The sequence below is a fragment of the Coregonus lavaretus genome (genome assembly GCF_964263955.1).
Source record: "Coregonus lavaretus genome assembly, chromosome: 2".
In the NCBI taxonomy this organism is placed as follows: Eukaryota; Metazoa; Chordata; class Actinopteri; order Salmoniformes; family Salmonidae; genus Coregonus; species Coregonus lavaretus.
Genome location: NC_139989.1, coordinates 18,950,211 through 18,969,760, shown reverse-complemented (window position 1 = coordinate 18,969,760; position 19,550 = coordinate 18,950,211). Strand labels below are relative to the sequence as shown.

Here is a 19,550-nt window from a genome sequence, read left to right as displayed (position 1 = left end):
AAGCTCCAGATTTTCGGCTGTTAAAATTCTTAAATTTGTAATTAATTATGAGGCCACTAGAGGGAGATTTGGTCATTTGACTGCAGGAATTAACCCAGCCCAAATACATTTCAAAACCCTACAGTCAAAGCTTTAGGATTTTGAACACAACCCTGATCATACCAAGGGAGAATCTCAATTTCAAAAACTTTGCCTCCTCTCTCCTCGCCTCCTCAAAACCCATTGGATGAGAAAGCCAGAGGTCACGCCCCTCGAACCTTCTCCGCCAATGGGTTTTGAGAAGGAGGCGAGGATAAAGGAGAGAGGACGCATGGAGGATGCAATTGAGATTCTCCCCAAATCTCCTTCCAGCCCCTGAAGGCAGAGGGCAGTACAATACTGTAAATCTGAAACAGATCAGAGAGATTGGGAAGAGATCTGAATGAAAATTCAACATAGAGTGGAGACCATTTGGGTTCATGATGTTGAAGCATTAAAAATGTTGAAGTTGAACGCCGAATTGTCTATCTATTTATCCACACTTAAAACAAGCTGAAGCTATTTAAATGGATTGGTATTTATAGATTAGAGAAGGCTAATATTAATGGCACAGAGGATTAGGATGACATCAAACTTCTTGTTATCAATGTAGGCCTAAACTGTTCATCAAGCTACAAAACTACTTTTATGTTCAGTAATAATTATGTAATTATCTTTTCAAACGAATGTAGTCAAGAATTAATGAACAGTTACATTAAATTGTCTTAATGAAGGCCTACTGGTAGTGTCACTACTGGGTCAAATGTTTGATTGACTGACTCATCGACAGTGGGACTTTTCTTAGGGACTTGACACCACACGCACTTGCTGCAGCAGTAGTCCCGCGAGATGGGTGTCGTGGATACATGGATGCATGACCCTGCTGCTCCCAGTCCCAGCTGCGCGTGCGCACCGTTTCTGACATTCCCACTCTGTCCCTGGTACCATGGTGTCAACGGAGGAGGACGGCTCGGTTGAAGAGAAGGAAAACAACAACAAGAAGAGGACGAAAAGTGCCATCGCTGTCGCATGGCTTACATTTTACAACATCGCCATGACGGCCGGGTATGTGGATTATTCTGCCCTATCGCTGATTTTGAAGTAGCCACCCCATTAAAACTTCGTTATGCACCAGAGCGCTGTGAGCAAGCGCGTGTGGCTGTTTATAGGTCCGTGGTGTCTCTGACATCGCAAGTGCCCATTCTGTTTCCGAATTTAGTGACAGACAGCGGCCATAAAGTTTGAACAGTGAGCAAAATAAAAGTAAGGGACTTGATAGAAAGTGTGTCCAAGTACTCATATCGATTATTTGAGAATTGTCTATATTTTTTGTGAAAATAACGGTGGTGGAAGTGCGGCCCCCGGCGCGGGTTCAGCCTTTCCAAATACGGTTGATTACACTGTGTTAGCGTCATGACCAGCACTACCTCGACAGTTGCAGTGATAAGTATAGACGGCGCGCTGACACTGGAGCTTCGGTCTGGGCGAGTGAAATGCCCAATAAGCAGATTTGAATAACTGGAAGTTTATGCGCTACAAAGCGCGCGGGCGCGATGACACAATTATTTCAGTTAGTGTTCGTATAGTCCTTGTAATGAACACACAAAATGAACTTACTTTAATAGTTGTCAAGTTTTCAATGATTTATTAAGTTGTTGATAGTGTCTTACGTTCATTTTCATTGGTCACTTTAATGGAGAATGGCACTTTTTGGAGATATGCTTAAAATGCGCATTCATGGAGGTGTTGGATCCATGTTATCTCCACTTACACTCATTGTAGCTCCCATTCATTCATCGTCTGCTACTCACATAATGGATATTTTAGTATTACATGAAGGTGTGAAAACTAGGTTCAGTTGTCGAGTCCAAGAGACATGCGCATTGAGGTGGTTATAAGCCCCTGTACATGATCAGAGTAAACAGATACCTATGTTGATTCAAACAGTCAAAATAGTGACTATTGCAATCAAACTATTCATTGACATTTGAAATCATGTGTGTACATTTGTCCCTTCTCTCCATATGTTAGCACTAACCTACACCTATATTATCCAATAATCTTTATATGATAGTAACTGTTAGTAACATAACAGTTTTGCAAGTCCTAAACCCTGTTAATGTAATTAGTATCAAATAAACCCTAATGAATTATTGTGCTGAGACAGAGATCATATATTTGCAATACAATAGTAATACTTCCAGGTAATAAACTGAAGGGGTTGTATTCAGTAGACCCTAAATTATGTATATTTTTCAAACAGATTGTGGCTTCAAACAGATAATACACTTGTTGCACAGCAAACACTTGTTGCACAGCTTGAGCACCTGACCGATCGACCTAGCACCTGAGGTCAAACAGTGAACAATAGCCATTAGGCTACAACAGTAGCTACAACAGTATCAGGTCTATCTGGTTTAACAAAAGTACATTCCTTTATAACAGGCGGCGGCAGTAGTGTATCTCTCACTAATCCCTGACAAAGTTTGATTTAATTTCAAGGTACACTCTGAAACGTCACATAAACGGTGGAGATTTACATGGGCACTTGACACCTCGGCGGATTTAGATGATGTCGGTGTAATGTCCTGGGACTAATCCTACTATGAGCCCATTTACTCATGAATACCGAATCTAGGGACCAAGTGTGATTGTGGAAAATTCACACTCACTCTCCACCAATTACCAGTCACACACATTTACAGGTTCCTGCAGCTACCCTCCTCTCACCTTGGGTTCTTACAGACGCACCCATTGTGTTACCTCCCACCCATCTGTTACCAGTTTCTTTGAGCTATTTTTCAGTGATCTAAATGAGGGATGTCAAAATGTGACATTAAAAAAGTGATCTAAATTTAAGGCCTTTGCAGACTGCGATTTTAGCCGTCTAATGCCACGATTTTGCAGTCCAAGACAAAATGTCCACGCTGTGGGCAAATTCTTATGTCGTAAACGATTGTCGGACGTCTTCGCTCATTCAGTGTGACGGTCTAGGTCTGCCGATTAAGAACTGACAAAGGCTCCAACAAAGTTCTGGCAGTGTCAGATTTTTTTTGCCTTTATCATGTAGTGTGACTGTCACGTTCGTTCATAGACGGGATGGACCAAGGCGCAGCGTGATATGCATACATGTTTATTTTAACGAATAAACAACGACAAAACAATAAACCAACGAAACGTGACGTCCAAGGTAACACACAACAAACCTCACACGGAACAAGATCCCACAACCAAACAGTGCCAATAGGCTGCCTAAGTATGGTACCCAATCAGAGACAACGAGCGACAGCTGCCTCTGATTGGGAACCACACCGGCCAACATAGAAATACACATACTAGAACCTATACATAGAACTACACAACATAGAATCTACACACCCTGACTCAACATATAAGAGTCCCCTGAGTCAGGGCGTGACAGTACCCCCCCCAAAGGTGCGGACTCCGACCGCACAACATAAACATAACAGTGTAGGGGCCGGGTGGGCATTCCGCCTCGGAGGCGGATCCGGCTCCGGGCGTGACAACCACTTACTCTCCGCCTCCCTGTTGCGCCCCTGGTCTGGTCTGGAGCCGCTGCTTCCCCTCTCCTTCCTCCCACAATACACCAGGCCCTGTCTGGACCCTGGTGTGGGAGACCCCGAACCTGGAGAGGGGCTGACGTCATGGTCTGGACTGGAGCCGCTGACCGGAGCCGGACTAGGCACCGGTGGAGCGGACTACTTTGGCTCCGGAGTGGAGCCGCTGACCGGAGCTGGATCAGGCACCGGTGGAGCTGACTTCTCTGGCTCCGGAGTGGAGCCGCTGACCGGAGCGGGATCAGGCACCGGTGGAGCGGACTGCTCTGGCTCCGGAATGGAACGGCTGACCGGTGCCGGACCAGGCACCGGTGGAACGGGCACGGGCCGTGCCGGACTGGACAAACGCACCACTGGTCTGGTGCGAGGAGCAGGAACAGGCCGGGCCGGGCTGGCGACGTGCACCACTGGCTTGGTGCGAGGAGCGGGAACAGGCCGGGCCGGGCTGGCGACGCGCACCACTGTCTTGGTGCGAGGAGCGGGAACAGGCCGGGCCGGGCTGGCGACGCGCACCACTGTCTTGGTGCGAGGAGCGGGAACAGGCCGGGCCGGGCTGGCGACGCGCACCACTGGCTTGGTGCGAGGAGCGGGAACAGGCCGGGCTGGCGACGCGCACCACTGGCTTAGTGCGGGGAGCAGGAACGGGCCGGAACGGACTGGCGACACGCACCACTTGCTTGGTGCGAGGAGCGGGACTGTGTTCCTTTATTAACCCCCGCTCCTTCTGCTGCCTAACCAGCTCCTCTCGCCATGCCTCTACACTTTCCTTCTCCCTTTTAGCCTCCTGTAGCGCCTCCCTCTGACCGAATAACTCCTGCTCCCTCTGAACCAATAGCACCCGTAACATGGTGGCCTCCTCTCCTAACCTGCAGATTCGCCCTTCCACGGCCTCCTGCTGCCTCGTCATCCACCCCGTGTGCCCCCCCCCCAAAAAAAATGTTATTGGGGTTGCCTCTCGGGTCTCCGTCGGCGGCACTCCTCTTCCCGTGAGGACTCCTCCGGGAGCCCCCACGAGTTAGGGAACAGAAACTCGTCGTCGTCGTCATCCTCCGACTCCTCAGTATAATACTGTTCCCACTCCTCTTCCCATGGTTGTAGGGACCCAATCTGAAAACCAACCGGGTGCAGTGGTCGGGGCTCTTCTCTCTTGCTCCCCGACCACCCCTTTAGCCCCCCCCAAAAAAATTATTGGGGCTGCTTCTCGGGCATCCTCCTCGGCCGGCTTCCGTGTTGCCGTTGCTCCTCTCCTGCCTGGGCTTCCTTCTTCGCCCAGGGTCCTTTTCCCAAAAATATCTCCTCCCATGACCACCAATTGCCCACCTGTGACATGGCTACTCTCTCCGCCTGGGCACGCTGCTTGGTCCTCGTTTGGTGGGATCTTCTGTCACGTTCGTTCATAGACGGGACGGACCAAGGCGCAGCGTGATATGCATACATGTTTATTTTAACGAATAAATAACGACAAAACAATAAACCAACGAAACGTGACGTCCAAGGTAACACACAACAAACCTCACACGGAACAAGATCCCACAACCAAACAGTGCCAATAGGCTGCCTAAGTATGGTACCCAATCAGAGACAACGAGCGACAGCTGCCTCTGATTGGGAACCACACCGGCCAACATAGAAATACACATACTAGAACCTATACATAGAACTACACAACATAGAATCTACACACCCTGACTCAACATATAAGTCCCCTGAGTCAGGGCGTGACAGTGACTGGTGTTACGAGCCAATCCCGGTGACTGACCAATAGGAACAAGGCCGGCATTGAGTATGCACACAATACGATTATTGTGAATAGTCAGATTAATATAATAGTTTGATTTAAACGTTTAGATGCTGTGCAAGAAGAACGATTTCCCTAATAATCTTGTTTAGCCTACATGAGACATCTGAAATCAGGCTACCTGATGGGATTTTGATAAATGCAATCAAAATAAACGTTCTACTACAGCGGCCATGTTATTTTGGGGAAGCCTATTTGCTTCTGAGTTCGGATATATAAAGTTTGTATGTGAAAACTATTTATAAGATGCATATTTTAAGGTTTTCTGAACTCACTTCACTTGTGCATAAGCATAGAGTGAGGCTTGTGCTGCTGGTGCTGGCGCGTGCGCAGATCAAATACACCGCTGCAGTTTTTTATTTATTTATTTATTTAACCTTTATTTAACTAGGCAAGTCAGTTAAGAACAAATTCTTATTTACAATGACGGCCTACACCGGCCAAACCTGGACGACGCTGGGCCAATTGTGCGCCGCCCTATGGGACTCCCAATCACGGCCGGTTGTGGTACAGCCTGGAATCGAACCAGGGTGTCTGTAGCGGTTGACGTAGCCTCGCAAGCTAATCGCAGAATGTGATTACAGAACTCAAATGAATCGTACAATCTGGCCAGATTGATATCAAGCTTTTAATTTGGTAACCTCACACAGTGTGACGTGATAATCGTAAAAGACTGAATCCGACGTACAGTCTGCAAAGGCCTTTAGTGGAATAGTGAATACGGTTGAGAAAATGATGTAATTTGGCCTCCCTCATTGCTAATACTGTGTTTGTGATCCTATGACAAGCATATTTGTAAAGTTACATATTTTAGAGGAAAAGAACAACTGTATATCGAGACAACACACCTTCACAGAGATCCATCACACTGCTGACCTAGTAGCCTAGTGAATGTAAAGGGAGCACAGTCTGTTTCCTCTGTAGTGCTCAACCAGGGGCCGTATTTATCAAGCGTCTCAGAGTAGGAGTGCTGATTTAGGATCAGTTTTGCCCTTTAGATCACAATAATATAAGATTACATGGACAGGGAGGACCTGATCCTAGATCAGCACTCTTACTCTGAGATGCTTGATACATACAACCCATGGTCTTCTGTGTAAACTCTGTACAAGAACTCTCACACCTCTGTTTACCCTGATCGTTACCCATGACTAAAGCCACGGATAATTAGCTTTAAATGGTCCTCAAAACGGACCTGCAATTACACTGAACAAAAATATAAATGCAACATGCAACAATTTCAAAGATTTGACTGAGTTACAGTTCATACTGTATAAGCAAATCAGTCAATTGAAATAAATATAATAGGTCCTAATCAATGGATTTCACATGACTGGGAATACAGATATGCATCTGTTGGGCACAGATACCTTAAAAAAAAGGTAGGGGCTTGGATCAGAAAACCAGTCATTATCTGGTGTGACCACCATTTGCCTCATGCAACACAACACATCTCATTCGCATAGAGTTGATCAGGCTGTTGATTGTGGCCTGTGGAATGTTGTCCCACTCCTCTTCAATGGCTGTGTGAAGTTGCTGGATATTGGCGGAAACTGGAACACGCTGTCATACATATCGATCCAGAGCATCCCAAACATGCTCAATGGGTGACATGTCTGGTGAGTATGCAGGCCATGGAAGAACTGGGACATTTTCAGGTTCCAGGAATTGTGTACAGATCCTTGTGACATGGGGCCGTGCATTATCATGCTGAAACATGAGGTGATGGCGGCGGATGAATGGCACTACAATGGGCCTCAGGATCTCGTCACGGTATCTCACAGCATTCAAATTGCCATCGATAAAATGCAATTGTGTTCGTTGTCCGTAGCTTATGCCTGCCCATACCATAACCCCACTGCCACAATGGGGCACTCTGTTCACAATGTTGACATCAGCAAACCGCTCTCTCACACAACGCCATATACGTGGTCTGTGGTTGTGAGGCCAGTTGGATGTACTGCCAAATTATCTAAAACGATGTTGGAGACTGCTTATGGTAAAGAAATTAACATAAAATTATCTGGCAACAGCTCTGATGGACATTCCTGCAGTCAGCATGCCAGTTGCACGCTCCCTAAAAACTTGAGACATTTGTGGCATTGTGTTGTGTGACACAACAACACATTTTAGAGTGGCCTTTTATTGTCCCTAGCACAAGGTGCACCTGTGTAATGATCATGCTGTTTAATCAGCTAATTTGATATGCCACACCTGTTAGGTGGATGGATTATCTTGGCAAATATATACATTTTCACTAACAGGGATGTAAACAAATTTGTGCACAAAATTTGAGAGAAATACGCTTTTTGTGCGTATTGAACATTTCTGGGATCTTTTATTTCAGCTCATGAAACATGGGACCAACACTTTACATGTTGCGTTTATATTTTTGTTCAGTATAAATACTAAAACATGTATTTTGATTCAAACATAATTATTCAGAAAGGTCACAAGGTCCTATTGGTGTTATTACTGTGACAGCAAAAATGTACACATTTGTGTTGTATCCTGTTTGTAATGGACCAATAAAGATCACATTGTATTAAGTATACTGCTCTACATATTATATTACAAAATACTTCATTGTAGATACAAATGGTGTCTGCACCAGATTGTTCAGTGATTTCCTTGAAAAATGTTCCTTCATTATTCACATATAAAGTACCAGTCAAAAGTTTGGGCACACCTATTCATTCAAGGGTTTTTCTTTATTTTTACTATTTTCTACCTTGAGGAATAACAGTGAAGACATCAAAACTATGAAATAAAACATATGGAATCATGTAGTAACCAAAAAAGTGTTAAACAAATCAAAACATATTTTATATTTTAGATTCTTTGAAGTAGCCACCCTTTGCCTTGATGACAGCTTTGCACACTCTTGGCATTATCTCAACCAGCTTCACCTGGAATGCTTTTCCTACAGTCTTGAAGGAGTTCCCACATATGCTGAGCACTTGTTGGCTGCTTTTCCTTCACTCTGAGGTCCAACTCATCCCAAACCATCTCAGTTGGTTAGAGGTCGGGTGATTGTGGAGGCCAGGTCATCTGATGCAGCACTCCATCACTCTCCTTCTTGGTAAAATAGCCCTTACACAGCCTGGAGGTGTGTTGGGTCATTGTCCTGTTGAAAAACAAATGATAGTCCCACTAAGCCCAAATCAGATGGGATGGCGTATCGCTACAGAATGCTGTGGTAGCCATGCTGGTTAAGTGTGCCTTGAATTCTAAATAAATCACAGACAGTGTCACCAGCAAAGCACCCCCACACCATCACACCTTCTCCTCCATGCTTCAAGGTGGGAACTACACATGCGGAGATCATCCGTTCACCTACACTGCGTCTCACAAAGACACGGCGGTTGGAACCAAAAATCTCCAATTTGGACTCCAGACCAAAGGACAGATTTCTACCAGTTTAATGTCCATTGCTCGTGTTTCTTGGCCCAAGCAAGTCTCTTCTTATTATTGGTGTCCTTTAGTAGTGGTTTCTTTGCAGCAATTCGAACATGAAGGCCTTATTCACGCAGTCTCCTCTGAACAGTTGATGTTGAGATGTGTCTGTTACTTGAACTCTGTGAAGCATTTATTTGGGCTGCAATTTCTGAGGCTGGTAACTCTAATGAACTTATCCTCTGCAGCAGAGGTAACTCTGGGTCTTCCTTTCCTCTGGCGGTCCTCATGAGAGCCAGTTTCTTCATAGCTTCTTGATGGTTTTTGCGACTGCACAAATTCTTGAAATGTTCCGGATTGACTGACCTTCATGTCTTAAAGTAATGATGGACTGTCATTTCTCGTTGCTTATTTGAGCTGTTCTTGCCATAATATGGACTTGGTATTTGACCAAATAGGGCTATCTTCTGTATGCCACCCCTACCTTGTCACATCACAACTGATTGGCTCAAACGCATTAAGAGGGAAAGAAATTCCAGAAATTAACTTTTAACAAGGCACACCTATTAATCGAAATGCATTCCAGGTGACTACCTCATGAAGCTGGTTGAGAGAATGCCAAGAGTATCCAAAGCTGTCATCAAGGCAAAGGGTGGCTACTTTGAAGAAACTCAAATATAAAATATATTTTGATTTGTTGAACACTTTTTTGGTTTCTACATGATTCCATATGTGTTATTTCATAGTTTTGATGTCTTCACTACTATTCTACAATGTAGAAAATAGTACAAAATTAAGAAAATCCCTTGAATGAGTAGGTGTGTCCAAACTTTTGACCGGTACTGTATATTAATCTTCAGTTCCTTCTGAATGTATTTTTTGCAGTAGCAGGGTTGCTGCTAGTTCAGAGATTACAAGCTGAACAGCTTTTCCAAGCATTCTGTGTTTACATTCTGTCTGGCATATAGCTGTGCTGTAATGACTGATGTACAGTATAGATATATTAGTGTACAGTACTAGGCTAGAGACAATTAAGTCTTGATCACATTGGCAAATAAACTCAAATCTGATTCAAATCTGTTATTTATTTTTTGAACAGCCAAAATACACATGGAATCGGATATTTCAAGGCACATTTCAAACCACCTTCGTAGGTGGTTTGAAGTCGGATACAAATCTGATTTTTGGCCATGCGACTGAATGGTCAAATCTGATTTATTTGCTCTCAAATGGTTTTCAGATTTTATTTGGCATATGTTCTTGCTTGCTAGCTACTCTGTTGACAGTTTGACAAGAACATGTGGTAGCTAACTAGTTTGTTAATTGTTTACAAACGAATGTGCTAGAACGCTAAACAGCTACTTAGCTAGCTAAGTGACTGCTGTGGCTAGCCAAAAATGACTAATTTTTTAAAACCTCAAAGAATATGATCCAACTTTCAAGTGTTCTTACACTATGATTTTGAACATTCAAAGCAACTGGGAAACATCCATGGCAGGCATTGTTGTCACCTTAGCTTACTACATAACTTCTGAGTGATAAAAAGCACGAGCACCACCACCAATCAGCCTACACCACTGCGCATACACTCGTCGTTACTATGACAACTAGCATAGCCATGTCAGTAAATGTCTGCTGTCTGAACACACACAACTCTGATTTGATCACTTGTAACTTGATGTTTGGACAGTCAGCATTCCAAAACGGATTTGAAAAACAAAACAGATTTGAGCATTAAGGCCTGCAGTGTGTACAAGGCCTTAGATCTTCTGTAGAATGGAGTTGGCCCTCACCGTTTCCCCAACTCACGCTGTGGGTGCTTCCTAAATGGCACCCTATTCACTACATATTGCATTACTTTGGCTAGAGCCCTGGTCAAAAGTAGTGCACTATGTAGGGAATAGGGTACCATTTGGGACGCATCCTGTGTGATGAGGCATACAAGTTTAGTTGGTGTCAATGCTACTTGCTGACAATAGTACTGGAAAACTACATACAGTGGGGGAAAAAAGTATTTAGTCAGCCACCAATTGTGCAAGTTCTCCCACTTAAAAAGATGAGAGAGCCCTGTAATTTTCATCATAGGTACACGTCAACTATGACAGACAAAATGAGAATTTTTTTTCCAGAAAATCACATTGGAGGATTTTTAATGAATTTATTTGCAAATTATGGTGGAAAATAAGTATTTGGTCACCTACAAACAAGCAAGATTTCTGGCTCTCACAGACCTGTAACTTCTTATTTAAGGGGCTCCTCTGTCCTCCACTCGTTACCTGTATTAATGGCACCTGTTTGAACTTGTTATCAGTATAAAATACACCTGTCCACAACCTCAAACAGTCACACTCCAAACTCCACTATGGCCAAGACCAAAGAGCTGTCAAAGGACACCAGAAACAAAAGTGTAGACCTGCACCAGGCTGGGAAGACTGAATCTGCAATAGGTAAGCAGCTTGGTTTGAAGAAATCAACTGTGGGAGCAATTATTAGGAAATGGAAGACATACAAGACCACTGATAATCTCCCTCGATCTGGGGCTCCAAGCAAGATCTCACCCCGTGGGGTCAAAATGATCACAAGAACGGTGAGCAAAAATCCCAGAACCACACCTAGTGGGGGACCTAGTGAATGACCTGCAGAGAGCTGGGACCAAAGTAACAAAGCCTACCATCAGTAACACACTACGCCGCCAGGGACTCAAATCCTGCAGTGCCAGACGTGTCCCCCTGCTTAAGCCAGTACATGTCCAGGCCCGTCTGAAGTTTGCTAGAGTGCATTTGGATGATCCAGAAGAGGATTGGGAGAATGTCATATGGTTAGATGAAACCAAAATAGAACTCTTTGGTAAAAACTCAACTCGTCGTGTTTGGAGGACAAAGAATGCTGAGTTGCATCCAAAGAACACCATACCTACTGTGAAGCATGGGGGTGGAAACATCATGCTTTGGGGCTGTTTTTCTGCAAAGGGACCAGGACGACTGATCCGTGTAAAGGAAAGAATGAATGGGGCCATGTATCGTGAGATTTTGAGTGAAAACCTCCTTCCATCAGCAAGGGCATTGAAGATGAAATGTGGCTGGGTCTTTCAGCATGACATTGATCCCAAACACACCGCCTGAGCAACGAAGGAGTGGCTTCGTAAGAAGCATTTCAAGGTCCTGGAGTGGCCTAGCCAGTCTCCAGATCTCAACCCCATAGAAAATCTTTGGAGGGAGTTGAAAGTCCGTGTTGCCCAGCGACAGCCCCAAAACATCACTGCTCTAGAGGAGATCTGCATGGAGGAATGGGCCAAAATACCAGCAACAGTGTGTGAAAACCTTGTGAAGACTTACAGAAAACGTTTGACCTTTGTCATTGCCAACAAAGGGTATATAACAAAGTATTGAGAAACTTTTGTTATTGACCAAATACTTATTTTCCACCATAATTTGCAAATAAATTCATTAAAAATCCTACAATGTGATTTTCTGGATTTTTTTTTCTCATTTTGTCTGTCATAGTTGATGTGTACCTATGATGAAAATTACAGGCCTCTCTCATCTTGCACAATTGGTGGCTGACTAAATACTTTTTTTCCCCACTGTAGCTCAACAATCACACAAAAGTAGGCTAGGTCATCAAAGTTAAGACCGAAAAAGCTAAAAACCCTAACCCTAACTATGGAAACAAAGTGATTGAACCAATAACTTTTGCGCTCTCACTCTAAAGTGGTAACTACATCGTTGAACATCTTATTCCAAAATCATGGGCATCATGGGCATTAATATGCTATAACAGCCTTCACTCTTCTGGGAAGGCTTTCCACTAGATGTTGGAACATTGCTGCAGGGACTTGCTTCCATTCAGCCACAAGAGCATTAGTGAGGTCGAGCACTGATGTTGGGTGAGTAGGCCTGGCTCGCAGTCGCCGATCCAATTCATCCCAAAGGTGTTCGATGGGCTTGAGGTCAGGGCTCTGTGCAGGCCAGTCAAGTTCTTCCACACCGATCTCAACAAACCATTCCTGTATGGACCTCGCTTTGTGCACGGGGGCATTGCCATGCTGAAACAGGAAAGGGCCTTCCCCAAACTGTTGCCACAATGTTGGAAGCACAGAATCGTCTAGAATGTCATTGTATGCTGTAGCAATAAGATTTCCCTTCACCGGGACAAAGGAGCCTGAACCATGAAAAACAGCCCCAGACCATTATTCCTCCTCCACCAAACTTTACAGTTGGCACTATGCATTGGGGCAGGCAGCGTTCTCCTGGCATCAGCCAAACCCAGATTCATCTGTCAGACTGCCAGATGGTGAAGCGTGATTCATCACTCCAGAGAACGCATTTTCACTGCTTCAGAGTCCAATGGCAGCGAGCTTTACACCACTCCAGCCGACGCTTGGCATTGCGCATGGTGATGTTAGGCTTGTGTGCGGCTGCTCGGCCATAGAAACCCATTTCATGAAGCTCCCGACAAACAGTTATTTTGCTGACGTTGATTCCAGAGGCAGTTTGGAACTCGGGAGTGAGTGTTGCAACTGAGGACAGACGATTTTTAGGCACTTCAGCAGTCGCCGGTCCCGTTCTGTGACCTTGTGTGGCCTACCACTTCGCAGCTGAGCCGTTGTTACTCCCAGACGTTTCCACTTCACAATAACAGCACTTACAGTTGACAAGGCCGCTTTAGCAGGGCAGAAATTTGATGAACTGACTTGTTGGAAAGGTGGCATCCTATAACGGTGCCACGTTGAAAGTCACTGAGCTCTTCAGTAATGCCATTCTACTGCCAATGTTTGTCTATGGAGATTGCATGGCTGTGTGCTCGATTTTATATGTCAGCAATGGGTGTGGCTGAAATAGCCGAATCCACTAATTTGAATGTGAATGTGTCCACATAACTTTGTATATATATAGTGTATCTATTAAGTCATATTTGTCCTTCTCATGCACACTTACTTCTTTCATGCTAAATACAGTTATTCAGATGTTGTAAATATTGTATATTTTCCAGGTGGCTGGTTTTGGCTATGGCAATGATGCGCTTCTACCTCCAGAAAGGCACACACAAGGGTCTGTACAAAAGTATAGCAAGGACACTCAAGTTTTTCCAGACCATTGCATTAATTGAGGTGAGTTTCTGAAATATCATCATAATTCACTAGTAGCCACATTCACATAAACACACACTCGTCTCAAAGTATTCCATGAAAACAGATTATAAAACAGTTACATTTTGAAATGATTGGTAAGATCCTTCTAATGTGAGCTTTAAAGACTTTGATGCTAAACTTTGATGCTGAGATCCTTGGTTAATACTAAGAAGTGAGAAGAGATGATTCACCTGATTCTTTTTTTAAAGTATTTTGTTTGTTTATGCGATAAAGAGAGATGAATTATGCGATAGAGATAGGAGTGCTAAAAGTGCAGTAGGCCGGATTCTAACCCATGCTGGCAGCGGTATATCATACATGTACTCTAGAGGCAGCGGCTTAGACCGCTAGACCACCCCAGGCCGCGAGTCACTGATTCTTAGTTGTTGTCTTGTCTTTCAGGTGGTGCATTGTGCAATCGGTATGTATGGTCTTGAATAACAACCATATAATGTGAATATAACCAGATCTCCTAGTTCTGGCAATGTTGAATTCCCTGGTTCTCGTCCTATAGGAATCGTGAGGACCTCTGTAATTGTGACCGGTGTTCAAGTATGTTCACGAATCTTCATGGTGTGGTTCATCACCAACAGCATCAAACAGGTGACTATCTCATTTATCACCAAAGAGGTGTCTTGTAACCCTGGTTACCATCTACAGTAAGGGGCCTTGGAGTTGGTGTGAGGTGAAGTTTCCCCGAGACACTGATCTTGGATCAGTTTAGCATTTTCCCCAATAATGGTTAAGTTTAGGATTGGGGAACGGGAAGCTGATCCCCCCCTCCGGAGGCCAACTGTAGTAGTGTCCTACTGTGCAACATGGACCCCCTTAAGTGTTAACTATCTTCTCCCTCCTTGTTTTGTCCTGTTCTTTGTTGGAAGATCCAGAACGAAGAAAGTGTAATCCTCTTCTTGTTCGTGTGGACGTTTACAGAGATTACCAGATATTCCTTCTATACATTCAATCTGCTCAACCACCTGCCATACTTCATCAAATGGGCCAGGTGGAGATGGGGCTGGGGCTGGGGCTGGGGATGGGGATGGGGATGGGGTGGGGGGTGGGGGGTGGGTTTTGGGTAGCTCTGGTCCAGGGCGTTTACGTGCGCATTGCTGATTCTGAGCGTTCTCAGCATTAGCAAGCCGCATGCAAACGCCCTGGACCAGCGCTAGGGTTTGCGGTGATGTCGCGGTTCTTGGAATGTTGGACTGGCTTGATTGGTGTTTCCCGTGGCATACTTCCCACTACAGACAGACTGGTTTCACGTCAGTATTGTGATGTCACAGGGAATACAGTAGTAGCCTGTGTAAGGGATCTCCTGGCTCATAACCATACAGCATGTGATCAGCATGAGTGTGTTGTTTATTGATTAGCACCATGTTAGCCATTCTCTATGGACGTTGGCTGACCTAATCGCTAACGCTTAGTACTTTGGCATCATCACTGATTTATGCGCTAGGAGACGGTTGTGGGTAATTGATGGATTACACAGGAGGTGATCAGGCAGTGATAAGCATACAGATCAGAGATTGGAGGAAAGGTGGTGACACCATCAGTGCAGGGATTGGGATTTATTCTGGGGCCATATGTATCAAGCATCTCTATGCTCATTAAGGATCAGTTTTCACAATGCATAAGATTACATGGACAGGGGGGACCTGATCCTAGATCAGCACTCCTACTCTGAGACGCTTGATACTTACGGGCCCTGGTCAAGAGAAGAATGACATTATCCTCAATATCATGAAGGATAAAATAATTTATTGGCAGGGTGTAATGTATTTAAGTGATAATGCCCAAGAAGCTGGTGTTTGGAGGATATATTGGCACGGGTGTTGTTAGGCCCGAGATGAAGTCGAGGGCCGGCAAACTATGCCAATATATCCTCCAAACACCGGCTTTGAGGGCATTATCACTTTTATACGGGTTATCAACGGGTTATCAACATATTCTAATAATGACTGCCATATTTTCATTAAACTTTATTCTGATTAATGTATTCATACTATTTTATCCTGCCATGAGATATAGTCCTCGTCACAAATCTAGGGTTGCTACCCAAGCTGGCCGGTCGTTCATTCTATCGGCTAGGTTGCCAGAGACGCGACCCAAGTCTTTTTTTCTATTTCTATGGATGCAACCCAGTCATTCTTTCTAAATGTTCCGTTGCTATGCTGGCTGACACATTTTTTATATCCCTTGCTTGTTAGCTAGCCAACTACGGCTAACATAGTCACGTCAAACAGTGCAGCCAGAATAACAGCAAAGTAGCTGCATTTGTGTTTGTTTAAGCTGTTTTCTAGTGACATTTTTGGATACATCCATAACAAAGGGCAATGATGTGCGATTTCACATGGCATAGAACATTTATGACTCGTTTCAGGAAACTAGGCCTATGCCGCGGGTCACTACTTCACAGGAGAGCCATTTGAATGTAAACTTTTTTTATTTATCAAAATATTTTTGGTAGAAATGCCTGCTGGAATTTGTGAACTTTCATGTGCCTTAATAACAAACTTGTATGCCATCTGTAAATACGAATAAAATTGTTAAATTACGAGCCTAGTTGGTTTAGCCACAAAAAAAGACACCAACCTTCCCGCTAGCCATGATTAGCTGAAATAATGAGTGGGCTGGATATGCCGAGAGATGAGTTCGGATTGGTCTGCCATATAGCATGCTTCTGTCTATTTGAGCTGGTCAGTATGTGTAGGTAATCCTGTCTAACGCGGCTTTTTTAAAAATGTATTGCGTAGGTAAACTGCATAAGTGTTTCTCTTCATTTTCTGGAGGACCGAGTTTTGAAATCAGTGGAATTAGAGTATGATACCTAAGGAGATGGATGACATCTTCAAAATAAGGGCAACTATGAGGGAGTCGCGTCCATCCATGATGTATATGGGTAAGATAGTCTAGCTAGCTACATTTTCAGATATTACACGTTTCTAATTTTGACAGAAAGTGGTTTCCTTTCAAGTTAAAGTGTACTGTTAGCTAGCTAACGTTTGCTTTGCTAGTTATAGCCCGAGTGGCGCAGTGGTCTAAGGCACTGCATCTCAGTGCTTGAGGCATCACTACAGACCCCCTGGTTTGATTCCAGGCTGTATCACAACTTTATTTTAATTTTTTTATTTTACCTTTATTTAACTAGGCAAGTCAGTTAAGAACAAATTCTTATTTACAATGACGGCCTACACCGGCCAAACCCGGATGACGCTGGGCCAATTGTGCGCCGCCCTATGGGACTCCCAATCACGGCCGGTTGTGATACAGTCTGGAATCGAACCATGGGGTCTGTAGTGACGCCTCAAGCACTGAGATGCAGTGCCTTAGACCGCTGCGCTACTCGGGAGCCGTGATTGGGAGTCCCATAGGGCGGTGCACAATTGGCCCAGTGTCATTCGGGTTTGGCCGGTGTAGGCCGTCATTGTAAATAAGAATTTGTTATTAACTGACTTGGTAAATAAATATATACAATTCTGCTGGCTAGCTGGCTCGCTTGCTAACGTTACGTGTATGATCTTATTATTCGTATCTCAGAGCCATTTGCTTTGCTAGTTATAGCCTAATGTTAGCTAGCTAACATTGAACCTGGTTGGTTAGCTACCTGCAGATTCATGCATGGTAGTAACGTCATGAGTTGGGATTATGGTTCATTGTTTACCTTGCTAGCTAGCTACATGTCTTAACAAAAGACTCCACTATGCAAGTGACCATTTCGGGTGCAATCGTAAGTACGCCAGAGTGCAGAATAACTGATGAATTTACGAACACTCAACACCTGTTGAATATGGCCGGTGTCAGTAAACGTTGGAAAAAAAGCATTATTAAATTGTTGCCAGCAGCACAGTTACAGTCACCAACGCTCTGGATAACATAAAAACAGCCTAACCATCTTTGCTAGGGCGAGTAAAATGGTCAGTGGGGTGTTCATTTGTTTCTGGAAGTAGCTAGCAAGCTAGCCAATGTTAGCCAGTTTGCTTGGGTGCTTGACTGCCGTTGTGAGGTCAGAACGCTCGGCTCAACCCTTCTCATCGGCCAGAGCGTCCAGTGTGCGCTCTGAACGCTCCGAATGCAAAACGAGATGGGTGGGGCTAACTTTCAAAGCAGAATTACTTTCCCATTGTTCCTCAAATGCAGTGTATGATATACCATTTTGTAGCTCTGTGTCTCTGCTTTTATCCAATGTAAAAAACACAATTTCAAATGTTGCTACATAAGACCAAGTCAAGGCGATCGGTCACGTTTGCTCTCATCACTGTTCAGAGGAACTAGGCAACTACACAGCTAACACAATCACTTCAAACTGAAGCTGGAAAGATGGCAAACTAGCTGCATTTCGTTTCGTTTGACCTGTTTGTCTATTGCCATTTCTTTGTATATACCCATAAAAATGATGCTGATTCAGGATTTCGAAGCTATCTATCTCATCCTGACCTGTTAATCCTCAATGGGACAGTGGAGATCGAATTTCAATATTGAAATTATGTTGCAAATGTCGGAGAGACAGACAGCAAGGTTTATACAAATCTCCATTGTTGAAAACCAAATGTGAGCCAAAAGCAAGGGGAGATAATGTCGAGATGGTTTTTTTACAGTGGAGATCAAGTTTCTAAATTGCCTGGCTGGGCTGATGGGACAGTGGATTGCGCAATGAGATGGAACAGTAAATACGCATTTCAACGTCATAGCTTTAGCCGGTGGTAACTTGGGGAATAGTCACCGGCTGGAATTCGGTTTTAACAAATCAGCATCAAGGACTAGACCCAACCGTTGTATAACTCCTCATATTCAACTCCTCATACTGTAGGTAAAGCTGTTATTGTCTTTCCAGATGTGAATGACATAAGGATGTTGTAATCTTTTGTCTCGTACTTTCAACATTCATTCATGCCTCTTTGATGCCGAATCACAGCTTGTGAGGACTGTAGCACCACTCGTTTTGAGTCTCACATACACTTCACCAGACCTGGGTTCAAATGCTATTTGAAATAATTTCTAAAAGCTTAATGTAAGCTTAATTTACTTCTGTAAAAACCCTGAAGAAGGCCAAAAGCCAAAACGCTTTTTAACACTAAAAATGCTTTTTTATTTAATTCCATTGTCCTGCAAGAGTTGCTGAATCTTCTCTTTACTTCAGTTTGCTCCTCAATTAATTCACCTTGGTTGGAAAGCGACAGTGATCCCTTCCCACTTGATTAAGCTTGCCTGACTATAATGGACCAATGGAATAGTCCCAAAACTGCAAACCCTGCCCATCTGACACTCGAAGCAGGCCAGAGATAACGCTTCTATAATTTGAACGATTTCAAATATACTGAACAAAAATATAAACGCAACATGCAACAATTTCATTGATTTTACTGAGTTACAGTTCATATGAGGAAATCATTCAATTGAAATAAATTAATTGGCCACAGATACCTTGAAAAACATTGCCTCACAATGGGCCGGTATTTTTGTGCATTGAAATTGCCATCGATAAAATGCAATTGTGTTCGTTGACTGTAGCTTATGCCTGCCCATACCTTAACCTCACCGCCACCATAGGGCACTCTGTTCACAACATTGACATCAGCAAACCGCTCGCCCACACGACACCATACATGTGGTCTGCGGTTGTGAAGCCAGT

At 44.0% G+C, this 19,550-nt stretch overlaps 1 protein-coding gene across 1 annotated transcript in view; it reads left to right on the top strand.

The window, feature by feature from the left end:
- Nucleotides 1-964: 964 nt before the first annotated feature.
- LOC311142807 (very-long-chain (3R)-3-hydroxyacyl-CoA dehydratase 1-like) overlaps nt 965-19,550 on the top strand; it is a gene marked incomplete at its 5' end in the record, with an annotated part of 30,855 nt that continues 12,269 nt past the window's right edge. The window contains 5 exons of the mRNA XM_084178492.1: nt 965-1,083; nt 13,783-13,900; nt 14,324-14,342; nt 14,436-14,524; nt 14,803-14,924. Of these exons, the coding sequence (XP_084034618.1) occupies nt 965-1,083; nt 13,783-13,900; nt 14,324-14,342; nt 14,436-14,524; nt 14,803-14,924 (467 nt within the window). The remainder of the gene's footprint in view (nt 1,084-13,782; nt 13,901-14,323; nt 14,343-14,435; nt 14,525-14,802; nt 14,925-19,550) is intronic.